General features: G+C 40.6%; 1 protein-coding gene across 8 annotated transcripts in view; it reads right to left on the bottom strand.

Moving 5' to 3' along the window:
- Positions 1-26,118, bottom strand: part of LOC135112115 (tensin-1-like) — a 151,312-nt gene that overhangs the window by 21,064 nt on the left and 104,130 nt on the right. Inside the window, exon 5 of one of the 8 annotated variants that reach the window (XM_064026125.1) lies at positions 15,798-15,997. The exons of the other annotated variants lie outside the window; for them this stretch is intronic. Coding sequence (XP_063882195.1) covers positions 15,884-15,997 — 114 coding nt within the window. The 3' untranslated portion in view covers positions 15,798-15,883. Of the gene's footprint in view, positions 1-15,797; positions 15,998-26,118 lie in introns of those variants that run through there. 8 annotated transcript variants of the gene reach the window in all.

The raw sequence follows: 26,118 nt of genomic DNA on the forward strand, positions 1-26,118 counted from the left end.
CCTACACGTGGCAGTCCTTGTATAAAACATGCCTGTATATTTCCACTTACAATTTCTATATTATTCTATTGTCACATTTATATTAGTGCCCCCCTGGCCTTTCTTACCATACCCTGCCCTGCCCTGCCCTGCCCTGCCCTGCCTCGTCACCTAGCAACGCCAGAGTGCCCTCCTTCCCTCCCTGTCTGTCATTTGGTCTCGCCTCACTCTGGGCAGACCTATCACCTTTAGCCTCGCTCACACGACTACCTGTGTTCTCTCTCTCTCTCTCTCTCTCTCTCTCTCTCTCTCTCTCTCTGCGACACTTCAGTCTCTCATCTGCGGAGACAACGGATCATTCTCTCTCTCTCTCTCTCTCTCTCTCTCTCTCTCTCTCTCTCTCTCTCTCTCTCTCTCTCTCTCTCTCTCTCTCTCTCTCTCTCTCCACCGCTGTCCATTGTTAACTTTTGTTTTGTTCAGTTCCTTGTGTTTCGTCTATTTTTATTTTTTTTTTCACTTTGTTTTTTCGTTTTCATTTAACTTTTTTTCTCTCGTTAGTTAGTCCTAATTTGATATCCTGGTTTATTTGAGTTTTGTATGTAGCCTTTTATGTTTCCTTTTTTTAACTTTATAATTTTTTTCATTCATTCTTTCATTCATTCATTCTCTCTCTCTCTCTCTCTCTCTCTCTCTCTCTCTCTCTCTCTCTCTCTCTCTCTCTCTCTCTCTCTACCTATTAACATGCAGCGTCTTAATTTCCTTCTCCTCCTCCTCCTCCTCCTCCTCCTCCTCCTCCTCTTCCTCTTCCTCTTCCTCTTCCTCCTCCTCCTCCTCCTACTACTAACTACTACATCGTACTATTTCATCCTACTCTCATTTCCTCCTCCTCCTCCTCCTCCTCCTCCTCCTCCTCCTCCTCCTCCTCCTCCTTCTCGTCCTACTCAGACAGCAACACAAATACCAACACTTTTCCTTCAATACAAAGTCCAAACTAATCGTCGTAACTTCATGACTGTAGTAACTGAGACTCCTATTAATAAAACTTTTCCATTTTTTTCCACCAAACTCGAACTCAAAAAAAAAAGTTGTTGACAGCGACCAAAATATGAACCCCCGAGTAGCACTTTTGAAAACATCCATAAAAAAAGGGGAGTAAAAAGTTTCAAATGGCTTACTTTTTTTTTACTTTTATATGGGCAATTATATAGTTTTTTTTGTTTGCTTTTTTCCTTCTTATCACTGCCTTGACTGAGAGGGAAATAAAAGGAAAAAAGAGACATACTCACCAGTAAAAAAAAAAAGCAGTAAAGGAAAAAAATGAAAAGTGGAATGCCTTACTTTTCTATCCCTTTTTATTTATTTATCTTTTTTTTTCAACGGTAACTTTGTATATTTTTCTCCCCATTGCTTTTCTCAGCACTGCCACGACTGAGAAAGAAACAAAAGAAAAAAAAAGCATGAACTGAATAAAAAAAAGTAAGAAAAGTTTAAAATGACTTATTTCTTAGGGCAATTTTATATTTTTTTCTACATTTTCTTCATCACTGAGAAAGAAAAAAATATAATGACAATATAATGTTTTGTTTATGATATAAGTTCCATTTTTTAAGTTCCATAGTTAAGTCATAAAAAAGTTTGAAGAGGGAGAATATTGTGGTACATAGGTCTCTCTCTCTCTCTCTCTCTCTCTCTCTCTCTCTCTCTCTCTGTCGGAGGCCAAAACTCGTAGCAATAAATTTTAGACTCAAAGGAAAAGATACAGATCATCCTTTGCCATTTTTTGCCTCGAATTCCTAACGTGGATTTCACCTCCCCCCTCCTCCTCCTCCTCCTCCTCCTCCTCCTCCTCCTTCTCCTCCTCCTCCTCGTCTTCCTCCTCCTCCTTCTCCTCTTCCTCCTACTACTATTTCTCTTTCGTCAAATCCAATTCTTCATTGTCAACATCATCGTTATTATCTTCTCTCTCTCTCTCTCTCTCTCTCTCTCTCTCTCTCTCTCTCTCTCTCTCTCTCTCTCTCTCTCTCTCTCTCTCTCTCTCTCTCTCGCGTGCCTCCCAAAGGACCTGTCTTCGATTTTTTCTCAGTGGCAGCGTGGAGGGAGAGAGAGAGAGAGAGAGAGAGAGAGAGAGAGAGAGAGAGAGAGAGAGAGAGAGAGAGAGAGAGAGAGAGAGAGAGAGAGAGAGAGAGAGAGAGAGAGAGAGTCCATTATTTTTCCCCTCCCCATCCTTGACTTCCTTCCTTGTTTTGTTCTTGTTTTCTATCTTTTTTCTTCCTGCTTATCTTAGTGTGAAATATTCGATGCACGACACACACACACACACACACACACACACACACACACAAACAAGCTTTCAGTTCTAATTACCTTGTTGTCTATGGAACTAATATGCCAAACTAACCACGTTTTTTATTTTACACCTGAGCAATTGATTCTGATGACACACACACACACACACACACACACACACACACACACACACACACACACAGTTAAGTATCATTCAAAACTTATATTACCTCTCATTTCTCTCTTTCATTTTCTCTCTCCATCCCTCACTTAAAACTCCTCCTCCTCCTCCTCCTTCCCCTCCTCCCCCTCCTCCTCCTCCAAGTACCTCACCATCACTCACATAACCTCCCTCCTCCTCCTCCTCCTGCCTTCTCCTCCCTCATGTCTCCTCCACTTCCTGTTTTCCTCCATCTCCCTCACTTTCCTCTGCCCATCTCATTTTCTTCCTCCCAACCATTTCACGCCCCGCTAACACTAAATCTTAGATGCAGGCGATTTAAAAGAGTCCTAAAGTTTCTGAAGTCTCTCATCTACATTGATTCCTGGCGTAGTAGTAGTAGTAGTAGCTGTAGCTGGTATATAGAGATGGTAGTTGTAGTAGAAGTTGTAGTAATATTAGGATGATAATTATACTGAAAAAAAAAATAAGAAGAGAAGGAAAAAAAGGAGACAAACAACAATAGCAGGAAGAACAAGAACAAGCACAAGAACAAAGAAAAGAACAAGAGAACAAGACGAAGAGATGAAAATACAAGAAGGAAAGAGATAACAAAAGTATCAGAAGAAGACAGAAAGAGAAAGAAAAGAGAGGGAAGAGGACGAACGATGAAGAAGAGGAAGAAAGAAAAGAGGAGAACGCACACTTTTCTCCCTCCAAAGAAGAAGAAGAAGAAGATGAAGATGAAGATGAAGAAGATGAAGATGAAGAAGAAGAAGAAGAATTAGAAGAAGAAGAAGAAGAAGAAGAAGAAGAAGAAGAAGAAGGAAAGGAAAATAAGTAAAAGAAAAGAATAATAAAAGAAAAGGAAAAAGAGGAAAAGAAAAAGAAAAAAAATAACAATAAATAATAATAATAATAATAATAATAATAATAATAATAATAATAATAATAATAATAATAAGAAAAGAAGAAGAAGAAGAAGAAGAAGAAGAAGAAGAAGAAGAAGAAGAAGAAAAAGAAGAAGAAGAAAAGAAGAAGAACCAAGATGAGGAGGAGGAAGCAAAAAAGAAAAAAAAAGGACGAAGAGAAAGACATATAGAGACAGACAGACAGACAGACAAAAAAAAAAAAAAACAGGAGAAAGAGAAGGAAAAACTGAGCATAACATATTTCTCCTCCCTCCAAATTAAGCTGGCAGAGTCTTTCCTTGTCGCTGTTTATCGTGGTGGCTGCAATTTCTCCCAAGTGTCATCATCTGTCACTTGTTCTACTGTCTCGTGTTAATCTTCACTGTCCCCTTCTACCGCGACACGAGGCAAGGGGAGAGGCAAGGGGAAGAGGAGAACAGAGCAAAGATAGGAGATAGGAGAGAAGGGGGTAGGTGAGAAGTGAATACAGGAAAGGAAGGGAGAGGAGATAGGAGAGGTGGTGGTTAGGTGAGGGGAAAAGGTGAGAGGAGGATGATAGAGAAAAAAAAATACAGAGAGAGTATAGGAAAGAAGGAAAAAGGTGGGGATATGTGACGAGAGAAGTGGAGAGATGAAGGAATGTAAGGAGAAGTGAAGGAAAGAAGATAGAGGAAAGAAAGAATAGATGAAGTAGGTAGCTAAGGGGAAGTGGAGGTGAGAGAAGGAAAGCAGGAACGTAAGAAGAGGTGAGAAGAAGAGGGGAATAGAGGAAAGAGAGGTGGGGGGTAGGTGACGGAAAAGGGAGAGAACAGACGACAAACAGGAAAGCTGCGAGAACAACAAGAATTGAATTGAGGGGAAGAGTAGAATGGAAGAAAGGAGAAGGAAGAAGAGAAGGGGAGAGAGGTGATAGGAGGTTAGGGGAATGAAGAGATGAGGGGAAGAGAAGACAGACGAAGAAGAGAAGAAGTAAGAGGAAGCCAAGAAGGAGAGAGAAAAAGGAGAGAATGTACAATAGGATTTGACACTTTTACTTCTTATAGTTAAGGTTTTATACACTGTCCTAATGGTTTCTGATTCTAATTAACTAAAAATGCATCGTAAAAGAGCTACGTAATCATTTATAACTGATTTGTTAGTGAGAGTTTAGGTATTAGTGAATTTTTTAGTATTACGATTTATTTATTTATTTATTATTTATTTATTTTTTTTTTAGAGTTAATCATTTTTATTTCTGTACAAGTAAGTGTCTAAGCAGAGGGAAGTAAATGGAGCGATGCAATCATTTATATTTCACGCTGGCAAACCCCTCGTGCACCTTAGAACACGCATACTAATGTGCAAACTTAATTCTTTTTCCCTCACCATTCAATTATCAACTAATTATCATATGATTAATAACAGCAAAATTCATTAGGCTCGACACACAATACATTTACCAAACAATGTTGCGCCTCGACGAGCAGCTGTTGTATGGGACACAGTGGCGCTGCGCTGAACACTTTTTTTGCTTACACAGAGAAAAACACATCACTTTTAAATTGCGCTTCGTATTCAGTTAGGTTAGGTTAGGTTGGACTGGGTTAGGTTAGGTTAGTTAGGTTAGGTTAGTGATGATGGTGATGATGATAATGGTACTTTTAAACTCCGCTTCTTTCTCAAGTTAGGTTACATTAAGTTAATGATGATGGTGATGATGATAATGATACTTTTAAACTGCACTTCTTATTTAATTACACTATATTTTTTCCTTTATAGTGAATCATAGTAACTCATTCACCTTTCCATATTGAAAACAAAGACCACAAACACTGAAAGCAGGCAAGGCTGATGAGAATGATAAGCCTGAAGGCACGGCTGAGCTGGAGGAGGAGGAGGAGGAGGAGGAGGAGGAGGAGGAGGAGGAGGAGGAGGAGGAGGAGGAGGAGGAGGAGGAGGAGGAGGAGGAGGAGGGAGGTATTCAAGTAACTCCTCCTCCTCCTCCTCCTCCTCCTCCTCCTCCTCCTCCTCCTCCTCCTCCTCCTCCTCCTCCTCCTCCTCCTCCTCCTCCTCCTCTTCCTCTTCCTCCTCCTCCTCTTTCTCCTCTTCCGCAACATTATTCGCTTCCTCTCCCTCCCTTCCAATACGTCATCCATCTAATCATCACATTATGCAAATACAGCAATACCTGACTCATCCCTGGCTCCCCATACCTCCTCCACCACCACCTCCTACTCCTCCTCCTTCTCTTCCTCTTCCTCCTTCCTCCTCCTACTCCTCTTTATTCACATCCCCTACACCTCTCCCCATCACTAAAACCTCCCCAGTACTGTTTCTGCCCACTAATGAATACTTAGACATCACAAATAACTCCCCATTTATCCATCCTCCCCATTTTTCTATTATCACTCCCCATAACAGCTTCACAGGACTCTTTCTCCCCATATAATGAAGCCCTATGCATCCCAGTAATTTTCCCATTCCCTGATTCTTCGTGAATTAAACTTCTCCCATTCATCACTCCTTCTCCATAAGTTCCCCATACCTCCCTATGATAAAAACGGTTTCCTTATTGCTATTTCTCACCTTAAAATAGACTTGTTTCTATTTCAGTTCTTCCTTTGTCCCTTTGTCTATCTATTTATCTAATGTCTACCTACCTACCTGTCTTTCCATCTATCTATCTACCTATCTATCTATCTATCTACCTGCCCATTAACTTAACTACTTATCTACCTTTCTATCTACATATCTATCTGTCTATCTATTAAACCACACACACTTATACAAACCCCACCATTTCCAACACCCATACAACTACACCCATCACCTAACCATCTACCTACACCCATATACGGGCATTCCTTCACAGCATTCCTACCTAACCATCTTCACATCTCCGCATCTTCATCTACCCCACCACCTCTACCTCCTCCTCCTCCTCCTCCTCCTCCTTATCATCGGCCCTTCAATGCTACGCCACCATTATATACCCTGGGACAAGTTTAGGCTAAGTAATTCACTAAGTTAGAGCGTGGAGGGAGAGAGTGCAGTTAACTTTTAGTGGGACTCAGCGGTGGACTGAATATGTAGAGAGAGAGAGAGAGAGAGAGAGAGAGAGAGAGAGAGAGAGAGAGAGAGAGAGAGAGAGAGAGAGAGAGAGAAAGGGGATGAGACGTATATTAAGGACTCGTTCTCTCTCTCTCTCTCTCTCTCTCTCTCTCTCTCTCTCTCTCTCTCTCTCTCTCTCTCTCTCTCTCATTTGAAGGACGGGCATAACTTAGCAATGGCGGTGGTGGAGGTGAAAGGAAAGGCTAGTATTTTTCTCCTCCTCCTCCTCCTCCTCCTCCTCCACCTCTCTAATATTTTCTGCTTTATTTTTCCTCTCTGATTTCGTCTATAAAATTATATAAAAAATCTTTCCCTGCTAAGAACAGAAGGACACGGGTTTAGAGAGAGAGAGAGAGAGAGAGAGAGAGAGAGAGAGAGAGAGAGAGAGAGAGAGAGAGAGAGAGAGAGAGAGAGAGAGAGAGAGAGAGAGAGAGAGAGAGAATCAAATTGTCCACTCGCTTGTACATATTTCACACACACACACACACACACACACACACACACACACACACACACACACACACACACACACACACACACACACACACACATACACACACACACACACACATATAGGTAAGGCATTCACTGATTGGCTGAGGAATGTGAATAAATGTTCTTTGCGAGACCAGTGAATAAATAAAAGGAAGGATTTCAATTTGAACGAAAGAGAATTTCTTTTAAAGTTATGAATTTGATACGAGAGAGAGAGAGAGAGAGAGAGAGAGAGAGAGAGAGAGAGAGAGAGAGAGAGAGAGAGAGAGAGAGAGAGAGAGAGAGAGAGAGAGTGTTTACCTAGAATATAATTAGTAGGGTGAAGATAGTGACATATTAGGGAGGAAGACGAAACTAAACTCTTGAAACCCTGAAAAACAAATCAAAATAAAATCACTAAGGTTTTCAAAATTAATTGGTTTCTCAAGTTACGCTTTTTTTTAAATTTTTTTTTCATCTTTAGAGTTATTGATTACCCCCCCTCTCTCTCTCTCTCTCTCTCTCTCTCTCTCTCTCTCTCTCTCTCTCTCTCTCTCTCTCTCTCTCTCTCTCAACCCTTCCTGAACCTTAATACACCTCTCACTCGCGCCACTCAAGCCCTCCTCCTCTTCCTCCTCCTCCTCCTCCTCCTCCCCCTTCCTCCTCCTTCTCCTTCTCCTCCTCCTTTCCTTCTTCTTGCTCTTCCTCCTCCTCCTCTCTCAACACTCTTCTGGCGACGGATGCAAATAATAAAAAAAAAGACGAGAAACTTCCGCCTATCATTTCGAAAGACAGGAATAGGATGAGAGAGAGAGAGAGAGAGAGAGAGAGAGAGAGAGAGAGAGAGAGAGAGAGAGAGAGAGAGAGAGAGAGAGAGAGAGACGGGGAGGTTGGAAGGTTATGAGTTGTGGTAATGGTATGTTTGTATGTATGTATGTATGTATGTTCTTCATCATTGCTGTCATCACAAGGGTTATTATCATTATCATCACCATCAGCACTACTCTAACCTAACCTAACCTAACCTAACGTAACCTAATCTAACGTAACCTAACCTAATCTAATGTAACCTAACCTAACCTAACCTAACGTAACCTAACCTATCCTAACGTAACCTAACCTAACCTAACCTAACCTAACCTAAAGTAACCTAACTTAACGTAACCTAACCTAACGTAACCTAACCTAACCTAACCTAACGTAACCTAACCTAACCTAACCTAACCTAACGTAACCTAACCTAACCTAACCTAAACTAACGTAACCTAACCTAACCTAACGTAACCTAACCTAATCTAACCTAACGTAACCTAACTTAACCTAACCTAACGTAACCTAACCTAATCTAACCTAACGTAACCTAACTTAACCTAACCTAACCTAACGTAACATAACCTAACCTAACCTAATCTAACTTAACGTAACCTAACCTAACCTAAAGTAATCTAACCTAATCTAACGTAAGCTAATCTAATGTAATCCAACCTAACCTAACCTAATGAAATCCAACCTAACCTAACCTAACCTAACCTAACCTAACCATACCGAACTTTATCTAACCTAATCTACAAAATAAAGACAAAATTGTATCATCAACTTTAGCTCCATTCAATATTAACATCTACTACCACCACCATCACCACCGCTACTACTACTACTACTACTACTACTACTACTACTACTACTACTGCTCTACTACTAGCCAATAAACCACTACTACCACTACTATCACTCATCCTCCTCCAATCTCCTCCTCCTCCTACTAGAACCACCACCACCATCACCACCACACAAGACAGGGGAACACAGAGCCACAGCCGCCGCCCTGAGGTCACAAGTCCAGCCAAGGAGACGAGACTTTCACCTTTAATGAGGAAGGCAGGTGAGTGTCGCGTTCAGGCAGGGCTGCGTTGCCGCCACACACACACACACACACACACACACACACACACACACACACACACACACACACACACACACACACACACGTACCTATTACACCAGATTACATTGAAATACAAAAAAAGAAATACATAAATGAGAGAGAGAGAGAGAGAGAGAGAGAGAGAGAGAGAGAGAGAGAGAGAGAGAGAGAGAGAGAGAGAGAGAGAGAGAGAGAGAGAGAGAGAGAGAGAAATAGGTAGATAATTTTCACGTATTGGTGCTTAGGAAAGAACCAACCAATCACCGACCTTCTACTTTTCTGGACACCATCAATATACTCTTCCCGCGCTCTGATTGGTGGACGGCCTGCCTTTGCACGCCTGTCATTGGCTGCCGCTTAATAGGGTCATATTTCGCACTGTGTCATTGGTCAAACAGCGCCAGAGACTTCGGACTCAATATTGCGTCACGGCAGAGAAATGATGAGAGAGGGAGAGGAAGGAAGAGGAAGGGAGAGGGAGGGAGATGGGAGGTGGAGAGATGGAAGGTAGGGAGAGGAAGAAATGGAAGGGAGAGGAGGTGAGAAGAAAAGGGAGAGAAAGGAGAGGAAAGAGAGAAGGGAGTGAAAGGAAGGCAGGGAGAGGCAGAGAGAAAGGGAGAGGAAGGGGGAGGGAAGGCGGAGAGCTAAAAGCAGGGAGAGGAAGGGAAAGGAGGAAAGGGGAGAAAAAGGGAGAGGAAAGGAAATGGGAGGAAAAGGAAGGCAGGCAGAGGGAGGGAGAGGAAGAGAAATGAAAGCAGGGAGAGGTAGGGAGAAGAGACAGGGAGGGGAAGGGAGGAAGAGGAGGAGGCAGGGAGAGCTAGGGAGAGGCGGAGGAAATGAGAAGGATGAGATAATGAGAGAAAAAGAGAAGAGGGGGAATGGATGATAAAGGAGAGAAGTGGAGAGGAACGAGGAAATGAGAAGGGAGGAAGAGATGAATAGAAGAGGAAAAATGGTGACAGAAAAGAGGTATAAAGGAATATAAAGGAGGAAATGAAGAGATAAATACATGAAAGGAATGGGAGAAGAGAAGGGAGAGGGAAGGGGAGAAAAGTGGAGAGTGCAGGAAGTGAGAGAAATTGTATAAGGAGAAAGCAAAGGGAGGGAAAGAATGAGAGAAAAAAAGAGAAATATGAATAGCAGAGACAAATAAAATAATAGAAAGAAGGGAATAAAGGAGAGACGAGAGAAGGGATGAAGAGAAGGAAGAAGAGATAATGGATAAGAAAATTGTGTAAAGGGATGAAGAGGAAGGAATGAAGACGAAGAAAAGAGGAAAGAATGAGAGGGAAGGTAAGAGAAATAGAGATAATGAGGGAAGGAAAGGAAGATAGAAAAGAGATATACTGATAAGAAAGAGAAGTAAAAGGAAAGACGAGAGAAAAGATAAGAAGATTAAAAGAAGAAATAAGGAAAGTTGTAAATGGACATGAAGAAGAAAATAAAGAAAAGAAAAGAAATGAGAGGAAGAAGCCATGGGATTGAATAGAGAGGAAACAAGGAAAAAGTTTAGGAAAAAGATGAAACGACGGAAGGGAAAGATAGAGGAGAGGAGGAAAGAAGGGAGAGAAGAGGAAAGAAGGAAGAGAAGAAGAAAGAAAGAAGAGAAAGGGCAAAGTTAAAGGCTTAATATCGTCATGGAATAGAAAAAAAAAATAGACAACTGGGTTATAGAGAAATAGTTAAATATAGGAAACTGAAACCGATATAGACACTAACTAGAGAACACACACACACACACACACACACACACACACACAGAGTTTATTGACCAAAAGAGTAATTATTGGAATAAAAGTACAAAAATTATAGAAAACTGATGGAGAATACAAAGCTACAAAAAAAAACACTGCGTTATTATTATTATTATTATTATTATTATTATTATTATTATTATTATTATTATTATTATTATTATTGTTATTATTATTATTATTATTATTATTATTATTATTATTGTTATTGTTATTGTTATTATTATTATTATTATTGCAGAAGTAGTAGTAGTAGTAGTAGTAGTAGTTACTACTACTACTACTACTACTACTAGAAGAACTAGTATAGTTCTTGTTCTTATATTGTTCAAAGTTATATCAAAACACACACACACACACACACACACACACACACACACACACACACACACCCTTCCCTCCCCAGTTTCCCAGCAGACAAGCAAGCACCTCCCACAACCCCCGTCACCCTCACATCGCCTCCCACCTCCATCCCCACCCCTCTCACATACACCAGCAAGAAGAATGAGGTCAATAAGGGCGAAAATGACAGGCTATAAAAATACGTGGAGGACTTTATTTACCTTTTACCTCACCTGGCCTGCCTTCACACCTGGCCGGAGCAATCCACTAACAATCAGGTAATCACGAGCATTACGTTCAAATTGAGGAAAAAAAAAAAAAAAAATGGATGTTAATAAGATTTCTTCAAGCAGATAATTTTTTTGCTTTTTAATTTGAGGAGTGACTAAAATGGAGTTCTTAATAGGAGGAGATGACAAGGAAAAGGAGGACAAGGAGAAAGAGGAAGAAGAGGAGGAGGAGATGAGAAGACAAAGACACGAGAATACATGAGAAGCAGGAACAGGAGGAGAAAGAAAAGAGAAAGAGGAAGGTGAGAAGAGTGCGAAAGAAGAAGAAGAAGGAGGAAGAGGAGGAGGAGGAGGAGGAGGAGGAGGCAAGAGGACATGAGAGGAGAAGACGAAGAAGAGGAGGAAGGAGACAGTGGAACAGAGGTAGGAGAGATAGAGGAGAGAAGAGGGGAGGAAATAAGAAAGAAGGTGGGAAGAGAGAGAGAGAGAGAGAGAGAGAGAGAGAGAGAGAGAGAGAGAGAGAGAGAGAGAGAGAGAGAGAGAGAGAGAGAGAGAGAGAGAGAGAGAGAGAGAGAGAGAGAGAGAGAGAGAGAGAGAGAGAGAGAGAGAGAGAGAGAGAGAGAGAGAGAGAGAGAGAGAGAGAGAGAGAGAGCAAGGTAAGCTATCTCATTAAGGGAGAACATCCTCTCTCTCTCTCTCTCTCTCTCTCTCTCTCTCTCTCTCTCTCTCTCTCTCTCTCTTGTAAACTGCAATAAAGAAAGCCAAAGATGTTTTTATTTTCAATATATGTTTTAGTTTCCTTTTATTTTTTTCGTTTCTCATTTTTGTTTCTACTGCAAATACATCTCTCTCTCTCTCTCTCTCTCTCTCTCTCTCTCTCTCTCTCTCTCTCTCTCTCTCTCTCTCTCTCTCTCTCTCTCTCTCTCTCTCTCTCTCTCTCTCTGTGTACACCTATACCCATTAGTTTGGTTCAAATTGGCCCACTGTATTGAAGGGATGTATGGCAGTCCTTGTAATGGTCTCTTAGATGTAATGGTTCACCTTATGGGAATCAATGTAATGATAATTAGTTCTACTCCTTTATCTACTACCATGATCTATTATTTAAGTTATTCCTTATCTTTAATCACAGTTTCCTTATTTACTCTTTATTTTCATCATTAGTTTTACGTCTTTTTTCTCTTTGCTTATTATAGGTAATGTGATTTGTTTTATTATCTATCTTTGTATCATTTTCTCTCTCTCTCTCTCTCTCTCTCTCTCTCTCTCTCTCTCTCTCTCTCTCTCTCTCTACACTTTCCTCAACTTCTTAACTTTTCCCCACTTGCATTACAAATTTCTACCCCCTCCTCTTTCTTTTCGTTAATTACAATCACTTTCCCTTCCTACGCTTCAATTCTCATCCTTTTCCAATAACCTAATTTATTCCTCCCTCACTCCTATCTATTTATTCTCAAAGTTGCTTCCTATATTTTCTCTCGTTTCATCCTTTTCCATTCGCATTTATCTTTCTCCCTTATTCCTTTTCCTCGTTAATCGGTTTCTTTCCTATTCTTACCTTCATTTAATTTTTTTCCCATTTGCTCCATCATTTATCCTTTCTTACTTCTCATTTATCAAATTTCCTTTTACTCATACCCTTTATTTTCAATCTTTTCCATTCACTCGTTTATCATATTACCCTTCTTACTTCTCTTTCTCAACTTTATTTTCCTCATTTCCTCCGCTTCTGTTCTCACCCACAGTTTCATTCCCTTTCTTTTACTCGTTCATCATAATCCCTTCTTACTCCTCTTTCTCACTTGCAAACTCTCTCCTTCAAGTTCTTAATTCTATTTTCTCCCTCTTCCAGTCACATCACGTATTCCTCCCTTGCTCCTTTTCCACAACCGCAAATTCCCTTCCTGCACTTGTCCCTGCATTTTCAGTCCCTTTCCTCTAAACATAATCTCTCCCTCGCCCTCTCTCCTTTCCCGTCTCTTGGTGATGCTTGTGTAAAGAAAACTGGACAAATAAAGTGTGTATTTTTCAGCTGATGATGTGAAAAGGCTCAATCCGCATTCGTACACATAAGAACAGATATACACAATGGATATCTGTCTAATCTCCTGCGTGGTAAATATGACAGTAGTTTTGATTTGTGTTTTCAGTAAATGATGTTAAAAAGCAAAATTTTCATTCATATATGTACAAACACGCAACTATTCACGAAAAGTACTCGGTTAGTCTCCTGTTTGGTTATATAAGAGTAATATTGAACAGCTCGTGCAAGATAAATGTGTGTTTGTATATGAGTTGATTTCTCACATACCTACCTCTTCCTTTTCATTTTCCTCTCTCTTTGTGAGTTTGCAGGAAAAAAATGGACAAATAAAGATGATTTTCAGTAAACAACGCAAGAAAAACATTACTATAAGAAAATGGATAAATAAATTGGTATATTTTCAGTCAATAAGGTTAAAAAAAACTGTCTCTACTCACATCACATAAAAAAACGGCAAATATTGACGATGAATACTTGGTTACTTTCCTGCGTGGTGAAAAACAAATAAGAGCAATATTGAACATCACATGCAAGACAAATGTATGTTTGTACGTGCGCCGATTCCCCCTTCCCTTCCAAACAATTATTTGAGTAATCCATTACCACCACCACCTCTACCACCACCACCACCACCACCACATTACCTTCAATTGATGGCGAAATGAATCTCTCCCTCTCTCTCCCTCTCTTCCTCTCCACTCTCCATCAGGCGAGTCCAATCAGCTGCAGCAAATTTCAGCCAGTCATTACTTGCTGAACCACAGAGCTATCAAAGTTTCACGAAGTTTCAAACGTTCCCTCCTTTACCTGTCTTTCCCCCTCCACCTGCGTCCCCCCCGCCTCCAACCCTGCCTCCCTCCAGCGCCACGTCCCTGAAATTTTAATTCCACACTTGAGGCGCAGTTCAAATACACCTGTGATGAAGGAGATGTTTGAGGAGGGAGTGCAATACGCGGCGGTCTGTTAGCCAGGTGTGTGTGTGTGTGTGTGTGTGTGTGTGTGTGTGTGTGTGTGTGTGTGTGTGTGTGTGTGTGTGTGTGTGTGTGTGTGTGTGTGTGTGTGTGTCTGTGAGTGTGTAGGTGTGGGTTTGCAGGTGTGTGGTGAGAGAGTGGGTGCTTGGAAGTGAAATTTTTGGGTAGGTGTGGTATGTTTGAAATCTGGAAAGGTGTAGCATGTTTGAAGGTGTAAATGTGTGTGTGTGTGTGTGTGTGTGTGTGTGTGTGTGTGTGTGTGTGTGTGTGTGTGTGTGTGTGTGTTGTAGATGTGGGTTTCCAGCTCTGTGCATGTGTGATACTTGGAGGTAAAACTTTGGGCAGGTGTGTTATTTTTGGTGATGTGAAGTACACCAAATCATCCCTTCTTCCCCCCCAATCAACACCCCCCCCAAAAAAAAAGAAAAGGAAAACCAAAACGACACAAAAAAGCGAAGAAAAAATTAACAAGAAAAATAAAAAAAGGTCCTAAAAATGGAAAACGGTGACGCAACTCCACGGGAAAGTTAAAAAATCAATTAAAAAAGAGAACGAGAAGTTACATTGAGCGGCGGCGGAGTGACTTTATCTTGCACGAGGCGGGGGAGAGAGAGAGAGAGAGAGAGAGAGAGAGAGAGAGAGAGAGAGAGAGAGAGAGAGAGAGAGAGAGAGATAGCGAACGTCAAGCAGGATACAACATTCGTCACCTCTCATAGATTTCCAATAGTGCGCCTCTAATCCTCTCTCTCTCTCTCTCTCTCTCTCTCTCTCTCTCTCTCTCTCTCTCTCTCTCTCTCTCTCTCTCTCTCTCTCTCTCTGCGACGTACATTATAAGGTACAGTCTCTATTTAAACATAAAAAGGTCAAACTATTCTCGTGGGTTCACTGGACGCTCTCTCTCTCTCTCTCTCTCTCTCTCTCTCTCTCTCTCTCTCTCTCTCTGACTCCATTTGGATCTATTTGCCTCTCTTTGCCGCTAATGTGCTCTCTCTCTCTCTCTCTCTCTCTCTCTCTCTCTCTCTCTCTCTCTCTCTCTCTCTCTCTCTCTCTCTCTCTCTCTCTCTCTCTCTCTCTCTCTCTCTCTCTCAGTCATAAAGTGCTCATCTCTTTTTGTAGTTTCCTTTATTTCTCTCTCTCTCTCTCTCTCTCTCTCTCTCTCTCTCTCTCTCTCTCTCTCTCTCTCTCTCTCTCCCTGATCGTGGGCGAGAGAGAAACGCGCTCTGACGTCACGCCTTGCTTCTGTGACGTGTTGGTGATGTGTTGGTGACGTAATGGTGACGTCAATCAGCTGATCCGCCTCACGTACACGACGCCAGCTCTATGTAGACTTTCATGTATGTTTTTTGTTTGGGCTCCACAATACGTACATGAAGGTTTTGCACTCTATAATAACGTGTGTACTGAGTTTATTTATTTATTTATTTATTTATTTTTTTTTATCTCTGTGTGTCATTTTGTCTGTCTGTCTGTCTGTTTTCGTGTAAGTGTGTGTGTGTGTGTGTGTGTGTGTGTGTGTGTATATCTGTCTTTGTTTGCCTTTGTCTTTGTCTGTCTCTCTCTCTCTCTCTCTCTCTCTCTCTCTCTCTCTCTCTCTCTCTCTCTCTCTCTCTCTCTCTGCTATTTTATAAGCTGTATTGTCTTATTCTACATATACTTACATACATACCTACATACATACATACATACATACATACATAAACAATCATTATTAGCCTCTATTAGTATACTGCAGGACACAAGGCTATACATACATACATACATACATATATACATACATACATACATACATACATACATGCCGCCATCGTTACAGAAGGCGCCTGGGAACTCACCTGGAATGAGAAAGAAATACATACACGTTAATTACAATAAATGGGAAGGTAGTCATTGTTTATACATTTAGCAATACATGGGAAAGAAAACGAGATGAAATGACAACTGAAGAAGAAAGAAAAATAAATAAATGAAAGGTAAAGGAAAGGAAAAAGGAAAAGTAAGATAAAGGAAAAGAAGGAAAAGAAGTGAAGGAGAGGAGGCGGAGGAATGGTGAAGGTGTAAAAAGAAGACAGGAAAAAAGAATGTAGAAGGAAATGAAGAAGAGAAGGATCAAAGAAAATAAAGAAAATAAAAAAAAACAAATAAAAGAGAAAACAGGAGAGAAAGATGATGATAATGAGGAGGAAGAGGAGGAGGAGGAGGAGGAGGAGGACTAGAAGAATATGCAGAAAAATATAAAAGTAATGAGTAATAAAGTGTGCAAAAGAAAACTACGAACACTTTAGGAGGAAAAATACTCTCTTGAAACTTTTATTTTTTCCATTTGAACATAAAGCATTTTTTTTTTCATCCTTACTTTACTGCTTCGTATATCGTTCATTTCTCTGAGAAGCAGGGGGAGACATAAAAGATACTGTTTTTTTTTTATTTTTTATTTTCATCCTTCCATCCTCTTTTCTAATTACATTCAGGCCATTACTTGAGATTTCCATGTATCTTTTAGTCCATGTTTTTTAAATGTTTTGTTCTTGTTATCTTATTTTCAAAGCCCACAGAGATTAATCGTGCTTTAATTTGGTGTTTTGGTGAATTTTACCATTAATAATGTAGAATCCTTGTTAAATTATCCATAGAACCATGAAAGAAAACATCTTTAAAAATCCCAATAACATCAACTAGATCCTGTTATGCACAAGGCACAGCACGAAAAAATATTTTGAAATTCCTTTAGTTCACGAAGTATTTAATTCCCTACATATTCTTTTTATTTCTCTCCTAAGCTCCATGAAAAAAATATCCTTAAAAGTCCCAATAACATTCACTAGAACCTGTTAAGTAAAATATATAACACTACAAAATACTTAGAAACACCTTTAGTTCAATGGAGCATTCAATTCCTCTCATATTCCTTTTATTTCTTTCCTCCCTTATAAAGCCCTGAAGTTATAGAGAATATTCCGTATAAAGTGAGGGTAAAGTTTACGACGTGTTTACCACTTGTTTACAGCCTGCTTCTTTTGCCTCTAAATATTCCATGCCTGTCGAGAAAATTTCCTGTTTTGTGTCAAGTAATTGTGGATTCCTGGCAGGCAGAATCCGTATAATTTTCTCCCAATGTCTGTTTCGCATATTTCATGACTTCTAAATTGTGTGTTGGTGCTCTCTCTCTCTCTCTCTCTCTCTCTCTCTCTCTCTCTCTCTCTCTCTCTCTCTCTCTCTCTCTCTCTCTCTCTCTGGTTTATCTCACGTTTTTTTTATTTTCATTTCTTATTATGACTCTTTTTACAAGCCCCTTTACTATTTATCACTTTATTTTATGCCTTTCCTTTGCATGTCTGAGTGTGTGTGTGTGTGTGTGTGTGTGTGTGTGTGTGTGTGTGTGTGTGTGTGTTTCATTTAGTGCTGCATAGAGCCTTCGTCTGACTTCATTTTACAGCTGACTTGCTTTTGCTTAGATCTGGTATTGCTCTCTCTCTCTCTCTCTCTCTCTCTCTCTCTCTCTCTCTCTCTCTCTCTCTCTCTCTCTCTCTCTCTCTCTGTTCCGATTTTCACTCTTACGCGTAAATACCTTTATTTTTCTTTTCATTATTATTATTATTATTATTATTATTATTATTATTATTATCATTATTATTATTATCATTATTATTATTATTATTATTATTATTATTATTATTATTATTATTATTGTTATTATTATTATTATTATTATTATTTTATTATTTTTAAAGCGAATTGTAATCATCGGTACCTAAATAACACTATAAATTTTTCGTGATCAACTTTTACCTTTTGTGTCAAATTACAATGTACATATCACCACTAATTCCTTCCTTTCTCACCTTTCCTTCTTCTTATTTTGTCCTGCCTGTGTTTTTACTATAACATTTAATATTCTCTTTGTCTCGGCTCTCCTACTCCTTCCTTTTATTTGAAGGAACATTTGAATGGGTTTCTTTTGTTATTATCTATCTATTTTATTTGTACATTTTTTTTTTTGCCGACCGTGATACACACACACACACACACACACAAAAAAAAAAATCTTCCTTTGTAATTCATTTTTCACTTATGTCTTCATCTCAATAATTTTTTTTTCTGCCTCATATGACGATGTTTGCTGATCTTCTTTATAAACATACACACACACACACATAAAACTTTCTCTGAAAATGATTCTTCACTCATCTTATTTCTTCATCCATTCGCTCATGTTTCCCTCTCCCTTATTTACCGACACACACACATACACACACACACACACACACACACACACACACACACACACACACACACACATGCAACCCTTCCCTTCCGCAGCACTGTAGCGCCGCGCCACCACCTCTGCCCTTTCCCAGTCCAGCACGGAGCGCCGCAGGGTGCCAGACAGCGCCAGGCGACACTCATGGAAAGCGCAGTGCCAGATAAGGAGAGACGCGACAGGTGAACAGGAAGATTTACGTGGAAAAGATGGAAAAAGGAAGAAGAGAAACTCAACAGGTGTGATGAAAAATTGAAACCACCATGGCTATTTTTAAAGCGTGTTTATGTTTGTGTGTGTGTGTGTGTGTGTGTGTGTGTGTGTGTGTGTGTGTGTGTGTGTGTGTGTGTGTGTGTGTGTGTGTGTGTGTGTGTGTGTGTGTGTGTGTGTGTGTGTGTGCGAGGGAAGGAAGGAGGTAGAATGCTGCATCCTAGAGAGCCATTGGGAGTTACAGGAGTGCCAAGGAGTAAGGAGTGCCAGGAAGGGACAGGAAATGAACTAAGGATCCCAAGGAGGCCTGGAGGAGAAGACAAAGGATACGGTATTGTTATGTTAAGAACACTATATTGATCATCTTTTTTTAATCTTGCTAGTGTTACAGTTTGGGAGTCAAGGAATTTTTTTTTTCTAAAATTTATGGCCTTACGATTTTTTTTAACGTGGAATAGTGAAGTTATTTTTTTCTAGTTTGTATGCCTTTTAATTAGATTTCTCGACAAATATTACCACGTGTTTTCATTTACATTGATTTTCGTATTAATGTTTTTTTCTTTTCTCTCTTTTATTGTTAACCTCTACATCTTGAACTGCTCTGGTTTATGATACTTAATCACGTTTATATTAATCAAATAATTTAGCCATATATCTACGTTTCCATCTGTCTTTCTACCTATCTATCTATATCTATCTATGTAATAATGCTTTCACAGACTCGAGGAGGAGGAGGAGGAGGAGGAGGAGGAGGAGAATGAGAAGGAGAAGGAGTAGCCTCTTCTTCCTACTTTCATTCTTTCTCTTCCTCCCACTCCTCTCTCCTTCTCTTCCTCTTAACTCTCTTTCTCTCTTTGCATCCTCTTTATTTTGCATTACCTTCTGTTGCCTGTCTCTCTTTTCGCCCTGAATTTACGTTTCCATCTCTCTCTCTCTCTCTCTCTCTCTCTCTCTCTCTCTCTCTCTCTCTCTCTCTCTCTCTCTCTCTCTCTCTCTCTCTTTCCACACTAATACCATTTCGTTCTATCTTTGCATCACTGAATATGGTTAATCTTCCCTTCACTTCCATTTCTCCTCCTCCTCCTCCTCCTCCTCCTCCTCCTCCTCCTCCTCCTCCTCCTCCTCCTCCTCCTCCTCTTCTCCTTCCTCTTCCTCTTCCTCCTCCTTTCCCTCCTCCTCCTCCTCTCTTCCCTCTTCTTTTCCCTCTTTGGTGGTGGGAGGCACGTTACACATTACCTAAACACTTCGCAAAATGATTAATAGATGAGAACTAATGACGCCCTCCTCTCCCTCTCTCTCTCTCTCTCTCTCTCTCTCTCTCTCTCTCTCTCTCTCTCTCTCTCTCTCTCTCTCTCTCTCTCTCAAAGGAGAAACGTATCATTTCGTCCATTTCTCAATTTATCAAATTTATTATTACTTTTCACTCCCTTCACAAAAAAAAAAAAAAAGGAAGAAAAATCACTTTATCAAAACCCTGAACTAAAGATTTTTTCATCGACTTCTTGCTACACCACCACCACCACCACCACCACTCCCACCCCCACTCCTAGTACAAGCCATTTCACTTAACCTTAAAACTACAGAACCACTTATCAAAATATTTTCACTGACTTGTTTTCCTCGATTTGAAATGACCGTATTGTTTAGCTTCAAAACCACATGTTAATCTAAATTCACTACCACTACCACCATCACAACCACCACTTCTACCACACTCCCTTGCCCCACGACCACATCTATCACATTTACCACCACAATTAGCACTGTTGTCGTTCATTCCCTGTGTAAACGTAGCCTTAAAAACCACACACACACACACACACACACACACACACACACAAAAGGGAAGCAAAATCACTGTTATATGTTCAAAACAGGATTTATTACAGGTAGGCTTGCGTGGCTTGCAAAGAGTTACCTGTGTTTAGGCTCTAGTCACCTGGTATCTGCATTGAGAGGAGGGGTGAGGGAGGACGGGTAGAGACAGTGAAGGGAAGAGGAATGGAGGCAGGGCAGGGGAAATGGGATAGGGAGGAGTAGGGGATAAGGAAAGAAGGGGATAAATGGATGGGAGGAGGAAGAGGAGGAGGAGGATATATTGAAGGGGAAAAGGAATGATTGGAGAGAAAGATGGAAGGAAGGATGGAAGGAAGGAAGGAAGGAAGGAAGGAAGGAAGGAAGGAAGGGAGGGAATGATGTAAAGAAGAGCAAAAGTAAAGAAGAGTAGGGGTAATGAAAGCAAAATAAGAAAATAATGAAGAAAAAAAAACTACAGAGAGAGAGAGAGAGAGAGAGAGAGAGAGAGAGAGAGAGAGAGAGAGAGAGAGAGAGAGAGAGAGAGAGAGAGATACGACATCGACAACAACGATGAAGAGGAACGGAAGCGGAGCGAAAGTGAGGCGATGGAGGGAAGTGAGGAGAACTGGGAGGGAGAGAGGGAGAGGGGAGAGAGGGAGAGGGGAGGGAGAGGGGAGCTGAATGATACGCTGAGGAGGATTATGGCTTGAAAACGAACGAGGAAGGCTGTGCGTTGGATAAACATAAACTGGGCGCCCCAAGTGTGTGGGAGGGGAGCAACTTTAAAGAGAGAGAGAGAGAGAGAGAGAGAGAGAGAGAGAGAGAGAGAGAGAGAGAGAGAGAGAGAGAGAGAGAGAGAGAGAGTAAATAAAAAAATGATACAAATAAGCAGTAAAAGTGAAATAAACATGAGATCAGGTGGATAAATAGTGGAATGTAGTAAACGTGAAATAAAAAAAAAGGGAAAAGTAAAAAAAAAATGTGAATGAGATGAATGAATGATTTAGTGAGACAGACAGACAGACAGACAGACAGACGGACAGAGTAGGTGTAAATATGAATGATGTTGCAAATGTATACAAACCCACGTAGACACCCACGTACGTACACACACACACACACACACACACACACACACGAACCCAAGGCAAAAAGCTAAACAGGAGAATTACAGAGACAAATGGTATGAATATGAATATAAATTGATAAATATAAACAGAGTAAAATAAGACAGAGAGAAAGAGTAAAGAGTAAATAGATAGATAAATAAATAAACAGATAATAAGTTAAATAGATGCATACATAGATAGATAAGTATAGTTAGGTAGATAGATAGATACATATAAAAACAGATAGATAGATAGATAGATAGATAGATAGATAGATAGAAAAAGCAGATCAACAGACCGGATAGAGACAGATAGACAGATAGATAGATAAACATAATATAGATAGAAAAAAAATTGCCAGATAGAGAAGTAGAACGAACATAATTAAATAAGAAAATAATCAAATAACCTAAAATACCACGGGAGGACAGTCTGGTGAAATGATTACCAGTAAATTAAATATAAATCACACAAAACTCACAGTGAAAAGTTTAATGCTGTTTGTGGAAGTTTCTTATTGTCTTTCCTTTCTGTTTCATCAAGTAATCCAAACAAACCACAAGGAAGAAAGTCAACAAGGAAAAAAGCTGTTATTTGTTGAAGTAAACAGTCTCTCTCTCTCTCTCTCTCTCTCTCTCTCTCTCTCTCTCTCTCTCTCTCTCTCTCTCTCTCTCTCTCTCTCTCTCTCTCTCTCTCTCTCTCTCTCTCTCTCTCTCTCTCTCTCTCTCTCTCTCTCTCTCTCTCTCTCTCTCTCTCTCTCTCTCTCTCTCTCTCTCTCTCTCTCTCTCTCTCTCTCTCTCTCTCTCTCTCTCTCTCTCTCTCTACCATGTAACCTCTTATCTTCATACATCATCTTCATTTCCTCTTCCTTACCTCCTAACCTTCCCCTCCATTCCCCATTCTCTCCCTTTCCCTCCAAGTGGTCCTTTCCATTCCCTCCCTTCCTTTCAGCAACCCCTTCCCTCCATTCCCTCCTCTTCTTCATTTCCTCCCATTCCCTCCATCAAGCCTTCTCCTCCAGTTCCCTCCCCTTCCCTCCATGCTGTCCCCTCCATTCCTTCCCTTCCCTTCATTCCCTCTTAATTCCCCCTATCAATCCTTCCCCTCCATTCCCTCCCCCTCTCCCTCCTTTAGTCGCCCTCTCCATCAGCTGGCTAGAGGACAGGTGAGAGGAGTGAAGGAGCCTCTTGGTGCCCTTCAGGTTGACGTGCAGGGATGGACAGGTGATGCTACGTGATGATTGGCTTGTTTATGTTGCAGGTGTTGTTAACCTAAACTCACTTCACCTCATCTGACTTACTGCAGAATGATATAATATAATCTAATTTAACAAGAAATATGTCTTATCTTACCTTGCCTAACCTAATGTAATCTTATTTAACTTCGTGGAACATTACTTATTCTTAATCTAACTTCACTTAGCATAACATGATGCAATCTAGCTAAACATAACCTTACCTGACCTAACCTAACCTAATCTAACCTTACCTTATGTTATCTTGCCTTACGTGACGTGACGTGGCCTAACCTAACCTCACTTAACTTAACCTTACCTTGTCAAACCTTATCTGACCTAACATAACGTAATCGAACTTAACTTAACCTTGCTTTAACTTACCTTATTTTACCCTAAACTAAACTAAATATATAATCATTACTCTTTTTTTTTATCATTTTCATCATTATCATTAGTCTATCCCTAATTGGTCTTTTAATGGTATTCACCACTTGTTTGTGTGTCTGCATGCCTGTCTACTTAACTATATCTGTCTATCTGTCTGTCTCTCTGTCACTTTTCCTCATTATCCTTCTCTCATTCCATTATCATTCTCTCTCTCTCTCTCTCTCTCTCTCTCTCTCTCTCTCTCTCTCTCTCTCTCTCTCTCTCTCTCTCTCTCTAATCAAATTTATATTCACTTTCTTCTCTCCTCTCCTTTCCTCTCACTTTCTCCCTTTCCTCTCAAACGACAAGTGCCTGGGAGGAGAGATGGAGAGAGGAGATGGAGAGAGGAGGAGGAAGGAAAGCAGGAGGGAAATACGAGAGGGAAGGTAGGAGGGAGGGAGGGAGGGAGGGAGGGAAGGAGGGAGGGTGGGGAGGGAAGGGGGAAAGGAAGAGGAGCGAGAACAATAAAGACGTGGTAGAAGGAGGAGGAGGAGGAGAAGGAGGAGGAGGAGGAGGAGCAGGAGGAGGAGGAGGAGAAAGAGGAGTGGAAGGAATGGAGAAATATATATATTTTTTTTCTCTCTCCTCTCTCTCTCTCTTCTCTCTCTCTCTCTCTCTCTCTCTCTCTCTCTCTCTAAACGTTTTACAGTCATTAGAGACTGAAAAAAATAGAAAGGGAGAGAGAAAAAAAAGTTGAAATTATCTTAAGCTCCATTCACTGTCCTCTCTCTCTCTCTCTCTCTCTCTCTCTCATACATACACAGACACTCACGGCCGCAAATGGGAGGAGGAGAGATGAGACGTCCTCCCCCTCTGACCATCTCCGAGGCACTAAACCCGCACTGTACGAGGAGCTATTATTTATCTGCAGCATTGCGTCCCTGCCACTCCATAACCTCCCGCGGGGACTCAGTAAGTGTTTCAACTTCCCCATAGCTTTTGTTTCTCTCTCTCTCTCTCTCTCTCTCTCTCTCTCTCTCTCTCTCCTCTCTCTCTCTCTCTCTCTCTCTCTTATTTTTCTGGTCATATTTCTGTTTTTTTTATTCCTTTTTCATTTTTTTTCGTTATCATCGTTCATATTGTCCAAAAGTTTCTCACTCACTCGCCTGTCTTTCAGTCTCGGTGGCTGGCTCCTCTCTCTCTCTCTCTCTCTCTCTCTCTCTCTCTCTCTCTCTCTCTCTCTCTCTCTCTCTCTCTCCATTGGCACAAGTCCAGGCGGTGTGGGAGGAATGAAGTGGGGGAGGGAAGGGGGAGCGTCGCGCCCACCCACACACCAACAGCTGACAGAGAGAGAGAGAGAGAGAGACAGAGAGAGAGAGAGGAGAGAGAGAGAGAGAGAGAGAGAGAGAGAGAGAGAGAGAGAGAGAGAGAGAGAGAGAGAGAGAGAGAGAGAGAGAGAGAGAGAATAGAAAAGTGGAGGGAAAAAAGGAACGAGAAAAAGCCAAATCTCTAGAGGAAAGATGCATAAGATGGAGAGAATGTGATGGAACCAGAGAGGAGCGCGAGGAAGGAAAGGAAAATAAGAAAAGAAAGAAAGACACCTGGAAAGAGAAAAAAAAAAAAAATAAAAGGGGAAAAATCACAGCAAAAGTCGTAAACACACCACACACACACACACACACACACATTTGGTTCTTACTTCTTTTACTTCAAGTATAAAAATGATTTAGATTTATGTTTTGTTCATCGTATTATTTTACCTTCGACTAGTACAAGAATGAAAATAATTCCTGTTTATCTTACACTACCATAACACTTCCAATTTACTCTTTACTTCACTGGTTCATAAACGGACCGGTAGAGTGAGCAGAGTGTGTGTACGTTTCTGATATCTATATGACCAGTGATATACTCCTTAATGTTACCTATATTTTGCCATCTCTACACTACACAATGGCATCACCTAATATTTCGCGACAATTACCAGCTAGAAAGTAGAGATTAAAATACGAGAAATGTCCCCGTGGTTTGTATGTGATGTTTGTATTAGAAGAGGAACCCTGCCCTCTGTTAACAAGGCTTCAGACTAATTAAGCTACAGGGCTGTTCTCTAGTAAGTCAAAATTACTAAGTGTTTGCTGAATAGGACCACTGCCCTCTAACAGCAGGGTTTCAGACTAAGCTACTGGTCTGTTCTCTAGCGGCAAGTCAGAATTACTAGGTGTTTCTCCGTTAATAAGCTTTCAAACCTGTGAAGCGAATGAACAGTCCCCTGGTGGTCGGTTTCCGGGAGTGCTAATTGTAACACTATTGCTGGCCAGCCTTCTAACTAGTTTAGCAAGTGAAGGGCCCTCTAGTGGCAGATTTCTGGACTGCTAATTGTAACTCGGTCTACTATTGGCAAGCTTTCGAACTAGTTTAACAAATGAAGTGGCCTCTGGTGGCAGATTTCCGAAGTACTAATTGTAACTCGCCCCACAGTCAGCAAGCTTTCGAACTAATTTGGCGACAACTGACCTCTGACGGTGAATTTTTGAACTACTGAGAGAACCAGTTTTGGATTATTCACTTCTTATAATCCTTTTGGCTCTTTAAGAACTAAAACCTAAGTAGGCCGTTTTTCCTCTTTTTTTTTTGTATTTTTTTGGGGTTTACATAAAAAAAAATATCTAGACAATACAACGAGAAGGCTGTAGAACAATAAATGGTGTCTCATAATAGTTAGTAAATCATTATACAAGAGAGGCACTGGTCAAGAAAAAAGAAAAAAAAAAACAGAAAAAAAGACAGAGGTGTAAGAAAAGTGCCAAATGACAGCAGAAACATAATAGTTAGTCATTCTTTATGTAAGAGGAGCGGGGCACTGGCTAAGAAAAAAAAAAAAAAAAGAAAGAAATCCATTGAGGTGCCAAAAGCTGTGCCAAATAAAAGTGGAAAGCTTAACTAAAAGGAAGGCCCGTGACGCCACCACACACA

This window comes from Scylla paramamosain, chromosome 23 (assembly GCF_035594125.1).
Source record: "Scylla paramamosain isolate STU-SP2022 chromosome 23, ASM3559412v1, whole genome shotgun sequence".
NCBI lineage: Eukaryota > Metazoa > Arthropoda > Malacostraca > Decapoda > Portunidae > Scylla > Scylla paramamosain.